We start from the raw sequence: 24,974 nt of genomic DNA on the forward strand, positions 1-24,974 counted from the left end.
TTTGAGTCAAGAATAACCCCGACGTATTTAACTTGTTCGACCACAGTGACCTCTGAACCAAAGAACTGCAACGGACGAGCTCCTGTGATTATCCTACGATGAGTGAAAAGCACCATTGATGTTTTGCCCGGATTTACAGATAATCTAACCTGACAACACCATTGTTCAACAGATCGCAGGGCTTGCTGCATTAAATCAAAGAGAGTGTTAATGCTTATACCGGTCATCAATATATGATAATCGTCGGCAAAACCATAAGTCGGAAATCCAAGGTTATTAAGTTTCCTGAACAAACCATCAGCGACTAGGTTCCATAAAAGTGGGGATAGTACACCACCTTGAGGACACCCACAGACACTCAGCTTTTTAATCTCTGCTTGCCGAAGCGATGAACAAAGAAGTCGATTACTAAGCATTGCGTGTATCCAATTTGTGATACTTGAAGGTATGCCATGACCACGGGCTGCTTCCAGAATTGAATTGAAAGACACGTTATCAAAGGCACCTTCAATATCTAGGAAAACTCCCAAGCAAGATTGCTTTTGTGAGAAAGCTTTTTCAATGTTGTACACAACATCATGTAACAGGGTTGTAGTGGACTTTCCACGCTGGTAAGCATGTTGCATTCCATGTAGCGGATGCACGCCCAGACTAACATTCCTGATATAGCGATCGACTATGCGTTCCACTGTTTTAAGAAAAAATGAGCTAAGGCTGATAGGCCTAAAACTCTTCGCTTCCTCATAAGTGTCTTGACCGCCTTTGGGAATAAATTTGACAATTATTTCCTGCCAGGCTCTTGGAATATATCCAGTCGCAAGACTAAAAGTAAGTATTTTCTTCAAAACATGTTTGAAATGTTCATACCCTTTCTGCAGTAACACTGGGAAAACTCCATCCTTTCCAGGAGATTTGTACGGAGCAAAACTCTCAACTGCCCATTTGACCGATTCAATCGTCACAACGCTTCGAGCAAGGGCCCAAGAATCGTAACTACCTGAAAAAGTCTCGGGAAGAGCTGTCGGTGATGGATCCATACATCCTGGAAAGTGAGTGTTAAAAAGATAGTGAAGTACATCACCTTCATCAGACAAGTGTTCACCATCTGAAGTTCTTGAGAAACTGACATTAAAGTCCTTGGACTTCGAAAGTAACTTACTTAATCTGCTAGCCTCGTTGAGACTAGAGACATTTGTGCAGAGGGTTTCTTTTTTTCGCTCAGACGATCGAAGAGCATTTTTGTAAGCCCTTCGAGCCGACACGAATGCCCCCGACCCATCTCTGCGTCGGTGGTTCCAAGCTCTTCTGCATAGTTTCCTTAGTCTAACAAGTTCAGCATTCCACCAAGGAGTTCCTCTAGTAGCTCGCACAATCCGAAGTGGACAAGCCTCTTTATATGCTGCAACTAAGAGTGAATTTGTCTCGTCGACAACATTTTCCAAATCAATTGGGGTTTCAATTGTTGGTTGGTACCCGTAAAATCTAGTCGCCAAGCCCTCTTCATAGAGGTCCCAGTTTGTAGATTTGGGATTACGGTATGTGATAATATCAAATTTAACGTTTGAATGATCAAAAAATATGTACTTATGATCAGACAACGAAGGTTCGAGCTCATCGGAGACGAGCCAATTCACCAACTCATGCGCAATTCTATCAGAGCAGAGAGTTACGTCCAAAACCTCCTCTCTTCCAGATCTCGTAAAAGTTGGACGGTTTCCTGCATTGACTATGTGCAGGTTTGTACTGCTCACAAATTCCATCATATCAGAGCCTCTCGAATTTATATCTGTGCTGCCCCAAATGATATGGTGAGCATTTATGTCACTGCCGATTACAAGCGGTAAATCACTCTTGCAGCAGTATGATACAACCTTTTTGAAGTCATCGCTTGGCGAAGGTTGGTTATGCGGTAAATATGCTGAACAATAGACATATTTCCTGTCTATGCCATCAATAGTGATACCAACTGTGACAGCACAAATATCCCGAGTTGTGAGCTCCGATATGAGAGAAACATCGAGAGCACTATTTGCAAGTATGCATGCTCGAGGCATTTCACGTGGATTAGTCATTCCAGTCTTGTTGAAGGCAACAATGACTGGGTTTAACAATTTTCCAACGTAGAATTTTCCCTTTTGGAAATATGGTTCTTGAACCAAAGCTATAGAAGCTTTACCTTCTTGCAGAAGTCTGGATAGATTCATAGTTGCTGTACGTTTATGCTGAAGATTGATTTGTGCCACTCTAACCATTATCAATTAGAGTAACGAACATTTCACCTCCAGCACTAACCGTACAACAACTACAAGAAACCAAATATATTGGCTTATAATCGCCTATAGCGAATCATGTAAGGATTTTTTTTTAATGTTTTAATCATTTAAATCCCACGAGTTGCGAAGAAAGAAGTCGTCCACTGTGCCAGAGCTTCGCTTAACACAGTAAGGGAAAACCCCAAGATATTCCGTTCACGACTGCATTGTTTAACCTCCTGCAGCCATTCAGCCATCGGCACGGAAATACACCTTGACTTAGGAGTTCCTATTTTTGTGGTCTTTTACGACATGGAACAGGAAACCAGTGGACCAATTCTTGGTAAAAAATAATTCCGCCGGATGCCACACGGCTTACCTGTTTGGTGGACTTATACCACCGGTACAGGTGGACCGTAGCGTTATTCTTAGCCAGTTGGGAAACCGCTACCGACACTACACGGCTATCTAGGCTGCTCAGAGAGGGAAGTTGACATTGATGGTCAACTTCCATGGATGGCCGACTTCCATGGATCTCCGAAGACGTTAGATACAACAAGATATTCTCACGATCAAAAACTTATCACTCTCCAAGAAAGTAAATTTTGAAAAAGCACCTCATAGTAAAGTAAGTTGTATTCACGACATAAAATTCCCCTGATTTTGTATGTACAGTGCTCATTCAAAAACTTATGACTTTTTTTAGATTGATTTGCTCATTGAGAAGGTTTCCAAAAATTCCTATTTCCGAAAATTTGCTATTGTGAGATCCAAATCCAATTAAATGTACATGTGCGTAGATTTCTGTACTATATTAACTGCACTTGTATCGCACACTTTGACATAGGATTATGTCTTTGTTTACTAAATAGGAGTGCGCTTTCAAAATACGCAATTTAAAATCATATTTTAAAAAGAGATCAGGCCACATCGTTTGGAGTAGATAAATATATTCAAGATAATTGATGGTGGGAACTTCAATAAATAACGAACTATGTGTTTACCAAGCCGCTCTCATAGCTTCCCTTAACAGTGATGACGATAAGTATTAAATTGACTTACACTCTGTGCGGCTCGTTAACGCCTAGGTAAAGGATTCTGTGCTTATCAACAAATGGGCCTTCTGTGAATTTTTATGCGCCGTTCGCCTTACACACCTCTCGAAATCAACATAAACAAACTAACGGTACGTTATAGGAAATCTGAAAGAGTATATTAAACCATGATAAAAGAAGGATATGAGGAACACAAAAGATAACTGCTTCCTGAATGTTCAAAACAGAAATTAATAGCGACTACACAATAATTGTGTAGTTCTACGTCAACAGTTCGAACAAATCCAAAGGACTATCCTTTGTAAAGTTTCATGCTATGCACATATAACATATACCCAAGTATCAATTCGAATTTCTTTACGTTTTAATTGTAATGTATAAGGGTTATGTAATTAATTCAACAATGATTATCTGTTTCATGAAAGCTATAACCAACTCGTCGTTTGACAAGAAATATAAAAGTTTTTAGGTCGTTTTTAAAGTTTTTATAAAACCTTTTGCGCGGACTAATAACTTAGCAAGATTTTGGCCTTACCATTCGTATTTGATTGCATTGCAACTCACCAAAATAAGAATAACGAGAACTAGGAGACGAGCAAAGCGTGATGGCTTAGTCGATGCCTTTCATACAGCCCAAAATTTCATGTCCGCCATTTTGATGTTCTACTCTAGCATTTATTGGCATTAAATAAACTTCAAAATACAAATAGGAGGAATTATGATCGACCTTCATGTTTCATTTCCAGAACACACAAGTTTTGACGACCAAAATGACGATGAATCACAAAAAATATGTTTGTAAATCATGCGAACTCTTGCAAAAAGCGCATTTATTTTAAGGCAAATAGTTATAATTTTTAATCCATATATTAACGATAAAAATGAAAGCGCATTCATCAGAGAAAGTCTCAAAGTCGTAAATGGGTTCTACTAAGGAATTCCTCCGAATAAATGGATCGTGAAGCAGGTTTTAAAACTTTCTTGAATTTGGAATCATTTCGGAATAGATTTAACGCAGGTTCATGCAGATTCCTGCTTTATAAACGAAACGAAAAATTATTCACTGGCGGAGTTTGTAGTTTCAATACAAAATTTAAGATGTGACACTCAAGATTTCTACAAGTATTTATTAAAATTCAAAATGTTACTTGGGTTCACCTTACTGAAAAACAAAATATTATGTGGTCGTCTTCACGGTGCTTTTAAAAAAAATGGTGCTTTAAAAAAAATGGTGAAGCGAATATTTTTGAGTTCGCCTCGGGTGCCAGAATCGCTCACTACGGCTCTGCCGATTTTCACAAATCATGAATCAAATTAAAGCTCTCATTGTCTTTGAATATACTGTGCCATTTCATCCAGATCCGATTTCCGGTTCCGAAATTATAGCGCGATGAGTGTCAAAACATTCAAAATGACGATGCAAAACTGATACGCGTCGGTACGTGCGGCTTTGCTCCATTGTCTTTTATTGAATTTGCACCTACTTATTAGTGTTATTACAATATCATGAGCATAGTTTTCTATAGAAGTACACTTATTGCCTTTCTCATATAGTGCTAAGTGTTCTATAGCATTCGACACATTTCATCGAGCTGAGTAATGTCTGTGTGTATGTATGTATGTGTCAAATAATGTCACTCATAAAATGAAAAATCTCATAGTCCTATAGTTTGCTATTGAATTTCATCATGCTTTCATAGAGTATGTGTGTTTACAATTGCACATTTAAAGCGAAGAAGCAAAAAGGGTAATATTCTTCTAGATTTGGCTCAAAACTGATTCAATTTGTAGGCTGTATAAGTTACTTATTAAACGAACCGACTTCGGCTATACTGATCCCAATTCCCGTGGTCAAAAGCTCTAAAACGAGGCTCACTCAATTTTCTCAGAGATGATTTGATCGATTTCCACAAATTCAGGCTCAAATAAAAGTTCATCTAGTCTCATAGTTTAATAGCATCCGGGTCCGACTTCCGAGCTTCTTATTTTGTTCAAGATTGAAAAACAAATTCTTGACAGAATCTTCTAGTGATATATTTGGAAATATAAGTAATATGAAAAAGGCATTATTAAACCACTAGGTGGATTGAAAAAGGTTTTTTAAAGCTTTTTTCCAAAGTTACGCGAATTTCGAAAGTTACGCGAACTCGAACCTGCGTTCTTATGCAATCTGTGCGTACACGTTTACCATTTCCGACACAGTTCTACATCAGCACCAAGTTGGTGAGCGTACATCGAACAATGATCTAAATCCTAGCCGCCTCACGACCGGTACCCCATATCCAAACATCTTCTCTAGTTATCAGACAACAAACACCAATCTTCTCGCTCTATACTTATTTTTTCGCTCAAGCGCTGGGAAGGATATATGTATAATCGCTTGATGTCTTCTCTACTGTGACATGTGCTTAATTTATTTTTTTTTAGGTGTCACCCAGTTTACCGTGCAAGCAATTTTTAATTTAATTTGAAAATGATCGCAATTCACAACAAAGCTTGGTATAACATTCCTTTTGTAGAGCTCGACCTTCTGCTTCAACAGACTTTGCAACCGATTTATAGCGTGCAGAACCATGGCATGGCTGGTCCCACTGACACTAAGCATCCTTCAATTTGAAAAGTTTTATTTTGAGTAACTTTACTAAAAAAGCATTTTTTAACATTTCATTTGATTGTGTTGAAACAATTTTTCGGAGTACAAGTCTCTTAAAAATTTATTTTTTTATTCTAACTTTTTTGTGGGCCAAAGAAATTTGATTTCAAAAGAACCGATGTCAAACTAATTATTTTGCACTAAACATTCTGATATAAGCTATTATTAAAAAGTTATGATTATTCTTTCATCAAAAATAGCCAACCTTATAATAAGGCACTTCAAAAGTTTGAAAATTTCGAATCTTGAAAAATGAGAAACATGGAATTTCCGAAATCGAAAAAATGTTTTATGCCAAGGCTTAATGTTATATTACTTTTGTGGGATTTAGCCTTCTGTCTTAGTAGACTTCGCGACTTTTTTACGCTAAATATTTTAGAATTGAAACGTCGAGATCTGGTGTTATCTGGAAAAAAATTAAGCCCTCTCTCTTTTGAAAAATATCTCTCTCTTTCTGAAAAATATCTCTCTCTTGTGTAAAGGCCACAGAGTCTATAATAGTATGGCAGCAGATGTCAGAGAACTACGTTCAAAAGACAATTTGTACATTTCAATGTCGTCTTGTGGATATCATTTTCAAAATAGAAGGCACAGTGAGTTAACTTGTTTGAGGCAATCCAAAAAAAAGAACCAAAAATGAAGACATCTTTTCTTTTTTTAATATTATAGAGGCATTAGCATCATTGCTTTGGCAACAAACAACAACATAATTACAACACAAATATATTTTTATAGCAAAAAAACATTTTTAAAAAAAATTAAATAAAAACCACAATCATTCTTACCATGAATCCGTTAAAACCCATTGTTTACATTTCTTTAACACGAAAGCAAGAAAATCGACTGCGCATGCATCTGTAAAATAAAACAAAACAAAAATATAAAAATAACTTGGCAAATTAAAGGAAATGAAAATCATTTGTTAATGACTAAAATTTTACGAGTGTAGTATAAATAAACAAATATTGAAACAGAAACACCCATTGGGGAAAACAACACGCGGCTTTTTTTCAAGTACACCACTGGAGATTCTTGATGACTCATCTGCTATTTAGTAGAGAAGAAAACTGTTTCAGCGTACTTCAATAATGACCATGGTACTAAGATTTTAAGTCGAACCTGAACTGAATATAAATTATCCAGCAAAAAAACAGCTTTGTCAACCATAAACGTCACGAGAGCACTGCGGAACTGGAGATAGCAAACAGAACAACTTTCACATCGAGCATCGTCGACCATTCAGCCGAGAATGGAAGTAAGTGCGAGAATCATCCAACTTTTACTGTCATCGACAAAACTATGGTTGCGCAAAAAAAACGCTACATTGAAAATTCAACGGAAATAAAAACGAGATAACTAATTACAGGTTGCTCGGTTCGCTTTTTCTTCCACTCCCTTGCCGAGTGATTATGGCAGTGATCGTTTGAAATCGTTGTTCTGAACGAAATAACCCCCAGCTGATTGAATTTCGTTAGAATAAAAGCAAGAAAAATAATTAGTCCTTTCCTATGGACTAACAGAACAGAAAACAATTAAGGAAAGTGTTTTTTTTTGCTATGAGTCAAGTGATTTCGAAAATAAACTTAGGTGCAACAGATTAAAAAATTTGTGTGTGTGTTAATGGCGAACATGACAACTTGTACGTCTTTAGTGCAGAATCAAATTGCAAAAATTGTGTGAAATAATTTCCTATTCGTGAAAAATTGTGTGCTGAATTAGTGCTTGAATTGTGTTAAATACAGATAAGTAGTGTGTTCTGTGCATGCTTCTATTTGTATTGATAAAAGTATCGAAATTACCGTGCGACGTTCGCCCAAAGAAGCGGCGTCGTTCCGTAATTTATTGAATGATTATTGTATTGTTTTTGCACCGTTTTTTGTTCTGTGATTTGTTCTCCTCTTGTGTGTGTCGGGCCGCTTGGTTTGTTCATGAAGCATGGGGGAATGCAAGAAGTGTGGGGAGAACATAGCCATATCAGATGTTGGAATTAAATGTTTGGTTTGTGAGAATGTATTTCACCAGCGCTGTTCTGGCCTTACCCGAGCTATTGCTAATTGGGTAGCGGATTTACCGGCGCTATTGTTTAAATGTGCAGAATGCTTAGAAGGTAACGTTGTATCTAGTATTGTCGATAACGATGTTCATTCGTTCATTAGCGATATGAAGAAGGAGATGGAGAAACTAACATCCATTTCTGAATCGTTCGCTGGTTTGCGGGAGAGCATCGAAAAACAGATTAATGTCGCAATAGAGAGTGGAATCGAGAGACTGATCAGGTCTTCCAATGAAGCTTTCGAGAGAAAGATGGCATGCTTGGAAAACAGTGTTGCCAAAAAGTTGGAAGATTTGAAAAGTTTACCGATTTCAAATAATATGCAAAATTACAATGAATTGGCTGTAAAAAACAGAAAAAAAATTATTGTTGAGAGGAAGACTCATTCGGAGTCTGACAAAAATCCCTGCCGAAAACGAAAATTATTGTCGAATAATGATGAAGAAACGATGCTTGTTGACAATGATAATGACGAAAACAATAATGAAGTTTTTGCTAAAAAGGACATTTCATACGCAGATATTTTATCAGGGAAATCTAAAATTAGAAAAGTTAGCATCAAAAATCGTAAGACTCGCCCGGTTATTGTGATAAAACCGATCGAGTCGTCACAAACGAGCGATGATACTAGAAAATTTTTGAAAGACAAGTTGGATCCAAGGGCACACAGAATTAATAACTTTAAAAATGGTAAAAATGGTTCGATTATTGTTGAGTGTGCAACAGGAGAAGACATTCAGACTTTAAAAAATAACATCGAAAGCAATTTGGGAGTTAATTACAATGCTGTTGTACCCACGCCTGGTAAACCAAAACTGAAAATAGTGGGGATGAGTTATCGATATTCCGCTGATGTATTTATTGATCTTTTGAAAAGTCAAAATCAGGAAATTGTGATTGAAGACGTAAAAGTTGTAACTGACTTTGAGAATCCTCGCTTCAAATATAACAAATATAGTGTTATAATTGAGGTAAATAAGAACACTTATTCTAGCTTGATGGCCGCTGGCAAGGTGTGCGTCGGCTGGGATAGGTGTTCGGTTTTCGAGTCGTTCTACGTATTGCGCTGTTTCAGGTGTGGTGAGTTTGGTCACAAGAGCACCGAATGTTCGAATAAAGAACATTGTTCCAAATGCAATGCTGCACATAGAACATCTGAGTGTACTTCAACTGATTTTAAATGCGTTAATTGTCTGAAAATGAACACTGTACGTAAAATGAATTTGGACATCAACCATCCAGCATTTAGCAAGCAGTGTCCGGTATATTTGAGACTGCTTGAATCTAGAAAGAACAACATAAGTGAATAGCAACTAAGGAAGGGGAGATTATCGGAAATATTGTACCTAAATATTTCCGGTTTGTCTACTAATTTTGTCGCATTGCGGCATCTTGTGGAGAATAACTGTCCTTTGTTAGTTTTGCTCTCAGAAACACATATAGTTGATTCTGGTGCTTTCGATCAGTTCAGTATTCCGGGTTACACTATTGCGTTTTGCTTGTCACATTCCAGACACACGGGTGGAGTGGCCATTTACGCCAGAGAATCGATTAGGTTCAGCATTCTATCAAAAGAAGTAGTTGGAAATAATTGGTTCTTGGGTATATCAGTTGAGAGAGGCATGCAGATGGGAAACTATGGAGTTGTATATCATTCCCCTAGTTCAAGCGATCGCCAGTTTCTGGAAATTCTAGAAAACTGGTGGGAAAATTTTGTAGATTTTAGTAAACTTAATATTATTGCGGGAGATTTCAACGTTGATTGGCTCAGTGATCAGAGTTCGAATCACTTGAAACAGTTAGCAGAATTCTTCAGTTTCAAACAAACTGTGAATGAATTTACAAGAATTTCGAGACATAGCAGAACTTTGATAGATCACGTATATTCCAATTTTGACAAAGTTTATTCGTGTGTGGAGACCGATTGCAAGATTTCAGATCATGAGACAATTGCAATTTCCATAGCGAGTACCCCTAAAGATTGCAAAAACACAGTGAAAATTAAATGTTGGAAAAAATATTCAAAGCAAGCCATGTCTCGACTTGTGTCAAGTAGCTTGTATTGTACGCAGTTGACTGGAAATTTGGATCGCAGGGCATCTATTCTTACGGACGTATTAAAAAAGTGTACTAATAAATTAGTCACTGAAAGGTACGTTAGTTTGAACAGCTCAAGTAGCTGGTACTCAATGGACCTCTTACGATTAAAACGAGAGAGAGATAAACAGTACAAGAGGTTCTGTAGAACTAATAATGAATGTCACTGGCGTGCTTATACCAATGCACGAAACATTTATTCACGGGCCCTGAAGAAGACTAGATGTGAATATGTTCAGGGGAAGATCGATCAAAATCAGAAAAACATCAAGGAGTTATGGAAAATTCTTAAACAATTACTAAAACCTACACATTGCTCAGCAAAAACTTTAACATTTAATGGCAGAGAAGAGCACTCAGAGCAAGTGATACCAGAAAAATTAAACAGTTATTTCATAAATAGTGTACAGCAGATCAATCAAAGTATTGATTTGGTTGGTGAACCTGTTGAAATAACACAGCCGATTAGTAATTATTGTAGATTTCTTGAATTTCACCCAATCACTTTTGAACAATTGAAAGATATTTGTTTTAATTTAGGAAAATCGGTTGGTATTGACAATGTTAACTCAAAAGTGATACAAGATCGCTTTCATGTTATCGGTCACGATCTGCTGGACTTGGTAAATGAATCGTTATACACGGGGCATGTGCCAAAAGTTTGGAAAGAATCGCTGGTGGTTCCTATCCCCAAGGTTACTGGAACGGATAAAGCCGAGGAGTACCGTCCCATTAACATGTTGCACACGTTGGAAAAAATTTTGGAACTTGTTGTTAAAGATCAGCTGATGAACTATTTAAACTCTAACAGTTTGCTAATACCGGAACAATCGGGATATCGGAAAAGTCACTCTTGCGAAACCGCTTTAAACCTGGTTTTAGCAAAATGGAAGGAGAAAATCGAGATTAAAGAGACTATTTTTGCAGTGTTCTTGGATCTCAAGCGCGCTTTCGAAACAATTTCTAGACCTATACTGTTACAAACACTACAACGCTTTGGTATCGAAGGAGTAGCATATAAATGGTTTGAAAGCTATTTATTTGATAGAACTCAGAGAACTGTTTTCAACGATGTTGTGTCTAGTTTCCAGGGTAATTCACTTGGTGTGCCACAGGGTAGTGTTTTAGGTCCGATTTTATTCATTATGTACATAAATGACATGAAGCGAGTTTTACGGTTTTGTGAAATAAATTTGTTTGCTGACGATACTGTTCTGTTCATTACAGCTAAGGATTTGGATGAAGCGGTTACACATTTGAACGAGGACTTACATTCTCTGGCTCAGTGGTTGAAATTCAAGCAGTTAAAACTGAATGTCGCGAAAACTAAATATATGGTTATTTCTGCTTTAAGCACTGGACGTGAAGCCAACATTGAAATTGATGGAGAGATTATTGATCGCGTTAGAGAGTTGAAGTATCTTGGAGTCATAATTGATGAAAAGCTAACATTCAAATCTCACGTTAACAACATCATCAAAAAGGTTGCCAAAAAGTACGGTGTATTATGCCGTCTGAAAAATGATTTAACGACCAGTAGTAAAATTCTTCTGTATAAATCAATAATCTCTCCTCACATTGACTTCTGCTCATCGATTCTGTTCCTTGCTAACAACACGCAAATATTGAGACTCCAGCGATTGCAAAATAAGGTCATGCGATTGATTTTGAAATGTAATAGATATACTTCCTCTAATATTCTATTGAACGCATTACAATGGCTTTCAGTGAAACAGAGAGTATATTATTTAACAATGGTGTTCATTTTCAAAATCTTAAATGGAATGCTGCCTCGATATTTGTGTGATCGGATTGAAAGAGGAAGTGACTTGCATAGGTACAATACTAGAAATGCGTCTGATGCGAGAACACCAAGCTTTTTGTCAGCCAGATCCCAGAACTCGTTATTGTACAAAGGGATTAGTTTTTTCAATTCGATGCCAGGACGAATCAAGCGGGCTGCAACATTGAGGGAGTTCAAAAAATTGTGTATTTCACACATAAAATCTATTTTGTAATTAGATCTTTAATGAATTAGTGCAATTTGATTTTTTCGAAAACTGTGTAAAATGACGAAGATTGTATTTATTTTATTTTTGTTTTTTTTTTTCAAGTAAGACGCATTAGGTTGTTATGTTCTGTATGATGATGATGGATTTTTAATAATTTGTTTAGTTAAAAAAAAAATGAGTTGTCTACAAAAGTATGAGCCTCGCGCGCGCAAAGCAGGTAGAGGCAATCTGGAAATTGAATATGACTGAAACTGGATATGTTCTCTTTTATTTTTGAGAGCTTTAGCATTCTACGTGTCGAGATCGAATCTTAACTTTGTAAGATTTGATGAATTATTTATTGATTATATTTCGGAAATAATAGGGATCGGAAGTTGTTGATGGAATTGGGCTTGGCTCTGCTCATCCGCAGTCTCGTTACTCCATCGTAGCTGATGTGTGTAGCGATGAACTGGTCCGGCGGGAAGGGCCAGGTGAATTACTGTCTGATACTGACAAAGATATCGGGTTCGATTCCTGATTTGTTCAAGGATCTTCCCGGGTTGGAAATTTTCTTGAATGACCCTGGATAGTAAATCGGAAATATTTGAATGTTTTCTTGTTCTCAGTTGTACTTTAGAAGGAGAATCTATACCTGCTGGATCAACCAGATCGTTTTATATTTAGTTAACTGGTTAAAATATGTGATGCAATATTTATTATCATTTAGATAAATCGTCCAGCTCACACCTTTGTAGGGGTATGAGGCGGGACCATCATCATCATCATTCAGGTGATACTTTGAAAACGTTGAACGAACTTTCCTACAAAAGTTCAAAAACAGAAAACTACTCCCACTAGTAAGAAGAAAAAAAACCTGCGGAACGTAGCGAGTTGTTGATGTGACCGGAAAGTGACGGCGGAAGATTAATCGAGCCGAGTTACATAAAACTCGGATTCGCAGCGGAATTTTTTCTCCTGTATTTCTCATGCTACGGTTTTGTTTCAGTTCTTGAACTAGAATGATAAAAACTCGGATTTATTTCATAGTGAAACCGCATTTCCAGCACGCTGTAAACTTGAATTGAGTTTACAGTGTCCTTGGGTTGCGGAACAAATACGTACACAAATCATTAGCTTAACGTCTCGTCTTAGACTCGTCAGAGCATAACAGTTAATGTCGATCTGTTATAGCCCCTAGCAGTTCAACAGGAGCCGCTAAGCAGACGTTTCCCTAAATAATCACCATCAGAATCACTTCATCTGGCCGGTTTTGTTTTCGTTCTGTGCAAACTGTATAAGTGTATTGCAAATAGCAATAACTTTACGTCTGCTTAGCGATTGATGTTGAACTTGTAAGGTGGTATAACAGTTCGACATAAACTGTTATGCTCTTACGAGTCTATGACGGAACGTAAAGCTGATGAAAATGCATGAGCTACCAAAACCAAAATGACTGATTAATGAACCCCTAAATGATAAAATAGTTGATTTCTTTTTATGTAAGTACGATTCACTTCACCTTTCGGCGCTTTTTCCAAATTTACCCTTTGAGAGAGTGACAAGACTCACTATTGAGAAAAAAATTAAACTTAAACATGTATTGCAACAACATTGAAGTTTTTCAATAGTACACTATTGAAAAACCTGTCTGATTTGACCCATGTCAGCACCAGCGCTCTGAGGAATACAACAAAACATCTACTGCTGTACAACTGTATCGATATAAAAGATGAACATTCAACCTTTTCCCATTATTTTCTGTGCAACCGCAAGACATACGGGAGAGCTTCACCGAAGACCTCACGCTTTTAGATTGGAGCGAGTAGCTGAATTGTGCCGAAGAACTGACGCAGCTGGGTACACAGCAAAACCACACCAAATGCCTGTTAATCCTGTTGGAATAGAGCGAGCAGCAGAATGGTGTCAAGCAGAGGTTCCCAGACTATTTAACTTAGGCCTCAGACCCCCATTAACAAATTGCTTTAAAAATTCAATTTCTTGTTTTTTTTTAATATTGATGTGAAATACTTACCAACTTCTGCGGATGGTCAAAAAAACACAACCTTTTTTGCATGAATATTTCAAATAACAATTTATATCAAACAATAGGGGGTCGATTTCTAGACCTCGTCGACCTCCATAGTCAGTTTTCGTTTACGTCGACCCCCGCAAAAAGGATATCGACCCCAAGAGGTCTACATCGACCACTTTGGGAATCCCTGGTGTAAAGGAACCTCATTGGGAAACCACCCTCTGAACAGTTCTGCCTAATTGCAGATCCCATAGGTCATGGTAATTCGAGGTAAGTTTTGGTCCCACAGAGCATCATAAAGAATTGAATTAAATGAATTATCTCCATTTATTACCAAAAGCAACGAATTCTTCAAAATGGAAGTTAAGGCAAGGTTGCGCCGTCACTAACATTTCAATTACGACGGGCAACGCTCACACGCAATGCGAAAATGGAAGTGTTGATGTAGAACACATCTTTATACTAGTATGGGTGTCGTTTCGAATCGACGTTAAATATTTGAACCAGTGTTTATAGCGAGCAAGAACAGGGATGCAGAGTATTGAAAATAAATATCTGTATATTTCGAAAACTATGTGCTATATTAAGAGCTGAAATTTAATTTCACTTAAGCAACACTATAATTGCACCCTGACGCAGTATTTTCATTAACGTATTAGACGAAAATAGGTAACTACCCTGCGTTCTTCGAATTTTAATGTACAGGGTCCGGCACTCGAAGTGTAACCAATTAAAAAGGCCATAAATTCAGTTTGGAAAATTACTTTTACTTAATTCAAAGTACAAAATGTGTAAAAATAATACAAAATTCAGAATCAATTCACTTTTGCTCGATATGACCACCTTTTGCCTTGACTTGATGACTTGAGAGAGCGAAGGAGTTGCTTCGTTTGGCCGAATGTGACTTGCAGGTATTTTGGCCCACTCGCGGACAATAACTTTTTTCAGCGCCTCGAGACTGGTGTATCTTTTAGTTCGGACTTTGCTCTCCAAAATGGCCCAAAGAGAATAATCCATTGGATTCGCATCTGGTGAATTCGAGAGCCATTGTGTGGACGTGATGTAGTTCGGAACGTTGTTTTTCAGCCATTCTTGGTTCACTCGAGCTTTGTGAGACGGTGCCGAGTCCTGCTGAAACGTCCATGGTCTGCCACCGAGATGTTTGTCTGCCCACGGCTTCAAAGCAACCTCCAGAATACATTCCCGATAATATGTCGCATTTACCTTGACGCCAGGTTCGATGAAAACGATTGGAGAGCGCCCATCTGCGGTTACCGGGGCCCAAACCATTATCTGTTGCGGGTGCTGCCTCCTGGTGGCCAATCGATGACTCAAATTCTCGTATGAACGGTCGGTCAAGTAAACCCTATCGTTTTGAGAGTTTACGAATTGCTCAATTGGAAAAATTTTCTCGTCAGAAAATACAATGTTCGGAAATTGACCGCTTTCGGCCAAACGAAGTAACTCCTTCGCTCTCTCAAGTCATCAAGTCAAGGCAAAAGGTGGTCATATCGAGCAAAAGTGAATTGATTCTGAATTTTGTATTATTTTTACACATTTTGTACTTTGAATTAAGTAAAAGTAATTTTCCAAACTGAATTTATGCACACTTAATCTCGTACGGTAATTCTTGCCTCTTTTGACGAGTTTTGAACAGCCGAACTACTGAATATTTCCATTCTACTGATATATCAGCACAAATGAACATTTGTTGACAGCGGTACCTCAAGGTTCTGCAGTGATAAAACGTGAATTTTACCGATAAAATCACCTACCGAGATTTGAACAGCTGAGGTCGGTAATCCAATTTAAGTGTGTGGCCTTTTTAATTGGTTACACTTCGAGTGCCGGACCCTGTATGAGGTGTTGATGGGTGCTGACATCCACCAAGCGATCATCTTAAGCATATTGTACTATTCAAATAATTACAGGGTTGTGTACAAGGAACGACCGATCGCGATGATAATAAAAATGCAGTAATTGAAGCATCAACGAAATTATATTAATGGTAGAGGTTACGATTCTAGGTTTGCGATACAAGAAGTAATTCTATTATTCACAGAATATTTTCACTGCTTTGTAAAACAACTCTAGCATTAATTTTTATTATATTGGATAGGTTATTGTACAGAGCTATTTTAAATATTTCCTATACTTTAGTTGTGTGTTATCATATTTGATATTACACCTATTATTATTATGTATGTTTTATACACCTCATTTTTGACCTGTTGATATCGTGCTTTATAAGGGCACAGCTTGAGTTTCAGTGACCCATTGTTATTCGTATTCACGTCAATTCAGTTATGACTCTGGCATTACCCATCCAGTTTTTGATTTGATTTTAAAATAGAAGGATTTCATTTCCACGATTTTTTCTTGAATTTAAACTTTGAACGTTTTGATTTGATTTAAATTTTGAATCAGGGGTGGAAATAAGCAAATGTTTTGATTCACAGTAAACAAAAACAGTCAGTATTATCTTTTCATATCACATATTTATTGTAGATATTATAATGAATTAATATTATGAAACTACTTATGGTTCCGGTGATATAATAGTATAAGTAAAGGTCAAAACTGATTACCGCTCAATTTTCTCGGATATGAACTATCCGATATGAATAATTTTATACCGTTTTCGTTTTAGAACCTAGACGCGGGCTAGGTATGCGCCCTAAACAACAACTCATGAAAAAAAGAAAAAAAAGACAAACTCGGCTGGATGCGTGGTGCGACCCGTGAAAATTTTCAGAGCGAAACTACGCGATTGGAGTCCGATCTAGAGCGACTTCAGGTTGCTAAAACAAACATATCAAACGTTGTTTGGGCGACTCTGGGTTAGCTTTCGGGCTGCTCTGATCAATAAACGAAAACGGTATTAGACTCGTTATGTGAGTTTATTTCGTCGGTCGCATCGAAATTCCATGTTTGGTGCTGTATTTGAAATTTATTCAGAAATACAGTCGTGGTGGAGTACTATCATCAATGATAACAACTAATAATATTAACATACATACTGCGATGAATAACAATTATAATGATGAGAAAAACAAGCCCAAGCACAAAGGGTGCTATGCAGCTGATTAATGATACCCCATTTAATTTTAATATCATACACAGAGTGCAGGATTTTTCTACGCCAATTCAAAGGGCCAATTCGAACGTTGCACCAAATGCTGCGCTCCTGTTACTCTCATAAATCATATTCATGTCAAAGAGCGTTTTATTGGGTTTAATCTAAACAGTATATGAACATCAGCATCAACTAGCTGGAAGTATAACAAAGTCTTTTGTCGCTATAATCACTATTTGGTGTGGTACATTTGCATTCCGTATTGCTATTGCGCAGTGAAAACTGTTAAACTAACATTATCAATGTGATTACGATCTAAACTGATTATTTTCATAAAACCATCATCTAGCATTAATTTCCCTTCATCTAGTTTTTTTTTTCTTTGCGAATTAAACAACAGGTTGCGAAATCTAACACGGTTTGTATCAAACGTGAACATGTGTTGAAACTTCGTAAACCGTGCCGTAACGAAACCGGTATTTTCCCAACTCTGGTGATAAAGGAGCATTCCTAAAAGTTAAAAATTGACAACTTTCCCCAATTTGAGCGCCCTGAAGAATATAAATTGCCAAAAATCATTGATGTACATGCTCCTTTAGTATTTCTTATCACCCATCACTAAACTTCCCAAAGATAGAAAATTGGAAATTTTCCAAGATTTTTAAAGCCTCATTGACACGCGGTAGTTAATTCCTGTAGGATTACTGTTGTCACTAATTTTCACATCCCTCATTGCGAGCAACGATTATCAGCACTCGTGTCTGATCTTGCTCATATGTGATTTTCTGATTGAATCGTCCAGTGATTTGATCTTACAAAAATCAGTGATAATAGTAGCTGAAAATCACTACCGATTTTGAGTGACGGAAGATCACTGATAAACTGATCTTAAGAGAATTAGATAACGAGCGATAACCTTCACTAGTGATAATGATTTGATGATTTTTCGAACTTGATTTTTCCAGCCCTGAATTTAGGAGCATTTTCGAAGTTACCAGTTTCACTGCCTATAAAGTTCTAGAATTCAACTGCAGGATCTTCTACACATGGGTACCGCTTTCAAATTAGATGCAAAAATTTGAAAAAAAAATATGCCTAAAATATTCGTACATTCTCAACAAAACGTTCTATCAAATGAGCATAATATTAAAACTCGCATATTTTTTTAATATATTCCTGATTTTGAACATATCTTCGACATAAAAGGTAATATGAAATGTATGTGTGAGACCACAGTTATGAAGATTTATAACCTTTTTGTGTTCATTATAGACATATTGAGATTCATTACACATATTGAATGTTATGTATTTTATCTAACAGATTCAAAGTCGTTTGCTGTATTAATTAAATGTATGCGCTTGCAACCCACTATTTAACCTACAAGTTGTTTGAGAGCTAAAATATTTTTTAATACTAGGTATTGGTGGCGTGCCTATTATTATGTTCATTAAAATATTTTCAAAAAATCTAAATTCTAAGTGTGCAAAATTACTCCTATTATCGATATTATCAGGTTTGAAAAGTAGTTTAATATAATTAAAATTACTAACGTGATTACTATATTTAATTCTTGATCATAGTTGAATGGTTTTTATGTATGACCACGCAACAAAATTTAAATAAATTTTAAGGTGGTGCAGAGCAAGATCGCACCAGGATTTCCAAGAAATATATAGAACATCTTTAGAATGACTGAATAGTTACAGATACACTCCCCCGCTTTGAAAACCTCAATATTAAATTCGAACCCCGACCTGGAAGGATTCTTGGTGTCAGTAGGATCCATAGTACTAGCCATGTAATGATTCTGTGACTCATGTGACTGGAGCACCCGATACTCGGTTTTGGCAAAATGCGCTGAGAACGTACAAAGCGTTGTACATTTATTTCTGCCGCGGTACATAAATGCGTGAACAAGTTGTTTTAAGAGCAGCTAAACCTCTTTGCTTGCGCATGGTTGACTTCTGAGAATGAGAACAAATTTGTCTCAGCACAATAAAAAGAGCTCGTATGCATAAGGTCTTCTACTACACTGTGTAATATACAGTTTTGTTGCCCAATTTTTTTAAATCACGGTGTTTTTTTTTTATTCACAATCGGAAATCTTGATTCACATTTTCGTGCGCAAAATGAGCTGTTTTGAATACCAATACTTTATCATCGAAAAGGACATTTTGCATTATCAGCATACAATTTTGACTACAGTCTTACTTTTGAGAAGGTCCAAATCGAAAGCTCCTAGGAAAATTTCAAAAACCTTAAAAGTGTTTGGTCCGACTGATTTGGTGTCTTTGACAATGTTTTAGGAAACTCTAAAGGCTATATGGAGAAAGTATACACTATAAAAAACTGTAGTATTTTTATGCTAATTTGAAAACGAAACTTAAACATCAATTATCTCAAAAATAGTATTCTTGAAAATCGAAGCTTTCTACACTTTAGGTAAAGATATAGAAATAATGAACCAAACAGTTTTTTGAAAATTTCTGGAAGAATTTGATAAATATATAAAAATTGTTCAAACATTTTTTTCAATAATTTTCGACTAAATTTTATGAAATTTACGCTAAATTTTCAATTATTGGGAGAACAAATTAATTCGATCCGTTTTCAACAGATGGCTCTGGCTGTTATGAATATTGATCAGTAACAGCTGATGTCGACAGTTTCATGAGGCTAGACATCTGTAATTATTATTCAGTTCAGGTTGCTTCGAGTTTAAAAAAAAACTTTTTTACTTTTTTTATATATATAAAAAATAGGTATAGAATTCGCTCAAACTTTCGAAAATTTTTCCGAGGCCCAGAGGGCCGAATGACATATACTAATCGATTCAGCTCGACGAACTGAGCAAATGTCTGTGTGTGTGTGTGTGTGTGTGTGTATGTGTGTGTGTGTGTGTATGTGTGTGTGTCTGTATGTGTGTTGTCAACTAAGAGGTCGAGATCTCAGAGATGGCTGGACCGATTTTGATCAAACTAGTCGCAAATGAAAGGTCTCCCCGTCACCCAAAACGCTATTGAATGGTTTTGAGATCGGATGTTTACTTTTTGAGTTATTCGAAGTTTTATGTCAAAATTTTCAGTTTTTTGACAGTATCTGTCACAATTGACCTTGAAAACAGAATATGTTTTCAGACTTAAATTTCGCACGATAATACCTATTCAACGAGCCATAGATTGTTAAAATCCGTCCATTTTTAACGGAGATATCGAAATTTTTGTGTAAACGACTTTTCCCCCTATTCCAGCAGTACAAGTTTTGAGCGCTGTATGACAAAGCAATGCTTGGGAGCAACGGAAAACACGATTTTTTATTCTGTTGCATACAATTGTTTCTAAGTACCAAAAAGACTGTGTACAGCATCCTTTTTCATGACAATTTGCCTCGGACCGATTTTAGCAAGGCTCGTTTTTGGCAACATAATCGTTCGAATATGACATATATAAACCAGATGATGGCAGATTTTTTTTAAATTATATTGTTTTAAACTACTTACAGCAATAAATGCTGGAAGAACATAACATCCATATACCATTCGAATCAGTTCGTCGAGATCAGCAAATGCGTGTGTGACAAATAATTTCACTCAATTTTCTCTGAAAATTTCTTTTCTACAAATTCAGATTCATACGAAAATTCGTATGCTCCCAAACAAAGTTCCTGAATTATGTTTGGTTCCGACCTCTGGTTCCGGAACTACAGGATGATATATGAAACGAAATCAAAATTGTGTAACTCATTCTTCTCGTAGATGGCTGAACCGATCTAAGATTCAAATGAAATCTAAGAATCATCTAAGATGCAAATGAAAAGTTTCAAGATTCTTTTAAACATCTTGCTCTTCAGTCAGATCCAACTTCCGGTTTCGGGGATACAGGGTGATTAGTATAAAAATGTCTATTCCACATAAATTAATCAGGTTTATCGGGTTAGCAGATTTGGATAGTCGATAAAAAATATTAACTTTTTTCAGTTTTAGTGGTATTCAGTTGTCGATTCAGAAGGCACCTAAAAATTTAATTCATGCTATGATTTCTCAAAGATGTCTTCACTGATTTTCAAATATTTTTAAACAAATGTAAACTATACAGCTACTCAGGTGAATTTATCTGACTTCGGCCATACCGATTTTAGAATTTCGGTTCCAGTATAAAATCGTTTCTCAAAGCTCAATCGTTTTCTCAAAAAAGCCTAATCAAATTTCAGAAACAAAAATTCAAATTGAATTGAACTTATATACAAAATTAATTAGTTTTATACATACATACAAAAATTAATGAATTTTATCCAATTAAGCTTCAAAGTTGTACTCAAAACTGTAATTTATTCGTCATATGGCCATACGAATCGGTTTGGGTTATGCTGGTTCCTGAATACCGGCTCTGGAAGTACCTTAAATTACCGTAAACTCTAAAGTGGAACTTACATATCATGGCATGTTTAATCGATTATCACACTTCTAGATTTAAATTCGATTGTATTTGCAGTTTCGACATTACAGAGTAATGAGTGATTACAATCTCAAATTGTCGCTTAAAACGACGGTCATTAAAATAATGTAATGAAAACTTAAACACCGAAGAATATTCATGCAAAAAACACATGCGAATTGATAAAAAAGGTATCATCTCACTGCTAGGTGGAATAATCACGTTTTTCTTTTATAATTTATTATAATGAAACATTTCAAAAATATTTTGTCAAATTTTGAAGTCAATCGAAGTAGAAATCTTGGGCCTGTGCGCCGAGCTCTTGCTTCTTCGCACAATGAGATAGCCATAGATGAAGGTCCTTAATTTCCAGAGTTTCATTCCAATAGGCTTGAAAATTTCACAGAATATTCTTAAAATGTTTTACTATAAGAAAATATAAAGAAAATAATAAATGATTTTTCAAAAGTGTTAGACCCTACCCGCCCCTTAAGTCATCTACAAGAAAAGTGAGTCTATAGAAAAAAGTACGAATCTTCGGTTGAGTCACTTTTACAATCATATCTCCGGAATAAAGAGTGTCAGCCATTTAATCTTTGCACCAGATTCACAATCTTATAGTAGCTCTCAAACTAACCCAAGTTTGTTGAAATCTACTCAGCCATCTCTGAGAATAGTGAGCGTATAGAAGAAAGTGCAGATTGTCGGTTACGCCACTTCTACGATCGTATCTCCAGAACCGGAAGTTGATCTTCGAACCAGATCCTCAATCCAATAGTAGCTTTCAAACGAGCCTAAGCTTGTTGAAATCGGTTGAGTCATCTTCAAGAAAAGTGAGCGAATAGAAAAAAGTGCAGAATGTCGGTTACGTCACTTTTACGATCATATCAACATAACGGTCCTAAATTTATTTAAATTGGTTAAGTCAGAGTCTCCGACGCTCATATTCCCAGTAATTCAATTACTTTTCTTTAAAGAAAGGCAACAGAGTCCATCGAAATGTGGCAGCTATATTTTAATCGTGAATAAAAATCGATTTCCTTACGCAATACTAAAGCTTGTACTATTCAGCACAGTCTCTTTCTGGATTATGAACAGCTTCTCGGAGAAAAGCTTAATAAAACCATTGGTCGAGAAAATGCCTCCTGAAAGTATAAATTCATTTCTGCTCATAAATACGCTAGAAAACTAACAATCTGGCAAAGCATTTGCAGTTGCGGATAAAAAAAAACTCAGATTTTCTAGCAAACAAGACTATGGTTTTGCAAATGTACAAACGGCAGTTCCTGAATAAAGTGTATTCTTTGGCACATTAAAACTGACAATGGGCTTACAAAAGAAAACTATCTTTACAAAAGAAAACTGCTACAGCGGCATCGGTGGATTTCTTTGAAAAGCGTATCTATCCACCCAATTGCCCTCAATTGAACGGCCATTTGACAAAAATTGGAGAATTATCAACCAGATGTTGAAGAAGAGCAGATAAATTTAACAGGCCTAGTAAATCTAGCCTCAAATAAAGGGTGATTTTTTAAGAGCTTGAGAACTTTTTTAAACAATAAAACGCATAAAATTTGCAAAATCTCATCGGTTCTTTATTTTAAACGTTAGATTGGTACATGACATTTACTTTTTGAAGATAATTTCATTTAAATGTTGACCGCGGCTGCGTCTTAGGTGGTCCATTCGGAAAATCCGCTTTTTTATCGACAAATTTTGTTCAGCGATGAGGCTCATTTCTGGTTGAATGGCTACGTAAATAAGCAAAATTGCCGCATTTGGAGTGAAGAGCAACCAGAAGCCGTTCAAGAACTGCCCATGCATCCCGAAAAATGCACTGTTTGGTGTGGTTTGTACGCTGGTGGAATCATTGGACCGTATTTTTTCAAAGATGCTGTTGGACGCAACGTTACAGTGAATGGCGATCGCTATCGTTCGATGCTAACAAACTTTTTGTTGCCAAAAATGGAAGAACTGAACTTGGTTGACATGTGGTTTCAACAAGATGGCGCTACATGCCACACAGCTCGCGATTCTATGGCCATTTTGAGGGAAAACTTCGGAGAACAATTCATCTCAAGAAATGGACCGGTAAGTTGGCCACCAAGATCATGCGATTTGACGCCTTTAGACTATTTTTTGTGGGGCTACGTCAAGTCTAAAGTCTACAGAAATAAGCCAGTAACTATTCCAGCTTTGGAAGACAACATTTCCGAAGAAATTCGGGCTATTCCGGCCGAAATGTTCGAAAAAGTTGCCCAAAATTGGACTTTCCGAATGGACCACCTAAGACGCAGCCGCGGTCAACATTTAAATGAAATTATCTTCAAAAAGTAAATGTCATGTACCAATCTAACGTTTAAAATAAAGAACCGATGAGATTTTGCAAATTTTATGCGTTTTATTGTTTAAAAAAGTTCTCAAGCTCTTAAAAAATCACCCTTTACAAGCTTCAAAAGATAAAATGAAAGATACAAATGAATAATGATAATCCCCATTTCCATATTTTGCATTTTTCCGATAGAATCTGCTCATTCATATGAATTGAGAAAATGAAAATTGTTTCAAAAACATACATTGACAACTTATGTGCCACCATGTTCCACAATTCATCAAGTGCCAAAAATGTTTATCGGTCCATAAGCACGTGTGAGCTGGACCAACCAGGACACTAACAGAATTTGCATATAATCCTCGATATCAGTAGGCTAAACAAGGCCTCAAAGAATAACCAGACAAACGAAGCACTCAAATCCAGCAAACAATCAAACATGCTTTACCAAGATCGGAGAAAGGATTAAATGGTTAATCATCGAACACTTGTGGAACGATTGGCTCCAGACTAGGACACGTGTATTTAATCGATATTTCCGTACGAAGCATTCAACAGTATAGCTCCGTTCAAAATAATTGGAGAACATTTCCGATACCATTTTCCAGCTTCTCACGTTAATGCGCTGTACCTGGAAGGCTGAAAATCTGAATCCCACGTACAGGGATGTTCGCTGAGGGGAAAGAGAAAATCTTCGAAAATGATCGTCTCTGAAAAACGTTTTGCAAGCCAGTTCGATTTCAGTTGGTGAGGATTTAGTGCCACAGGCAATGGAAAAGTTGTTTTTGTAGTAATTTCTTTCTTCCGTTTGAGAGTCTCGTTCGTTTTACGTGAGCTACCATGCGTTCCCATTTTATTTCTAGAAAAGGGTAACGCTTTGTAGATTGTACTATAATCTAGTACACATAAAATACCATGCGTTCTCTTAAAGGGTCGTTCACGAGAAAGCGTCCGGTAGGTTATACAGGGTCCACATCTTGCTAATAAAGACATT

General features: G+C 36.6%; 1 protein-coding gene across 7 annotated transcripts in view; it reads right to left on the reverse strand.

The window, feature by feature from the left end:
• Nucleotides 1-24,974, reverse strand: part of LOC131435438 (transient receptor potential cation channel trpm) — a 394,002-nt gene that overhangs the window by 267,708 nt on the left and 101,320 nt on the right. For 3 of the 7 annotated variants that reach the window (XM_058603328.1, XM_058603327.1, XM_058603329.1), the window contains one exon: nucleotides 6,746-6,815. The exons of the other annotated variants lie outside the window; for them this stretch is intronic. In XM_058603328.1, coding sequence (XP_058459311.1) covers nucleotides 6,746-6,766 — 21 coding nt within the window. In that variant the 5' untranslated portion in view covers nucleotides 6,767-6,815. The remainder of the gene's footprint in view (nucleotides 1-6,745; nucleotides 6,816-24,974) is intronic. 7 annotated transcript variants of the gene reach the window in all.

The sequence above is a fragment of the Malaya genurostris genome, chromosome 3, assembly GCF_030247185.1.
Source record: "Malaya genurostris strain Urasoe2022 chromosome 3, Malgen_1.1, whole genome shotgun sequence".
NCBI lineage: Eukaryota > Metazoa > Arthropoda > Insecta > Diptera > Culicidae > Malaya > Malaya genurostris.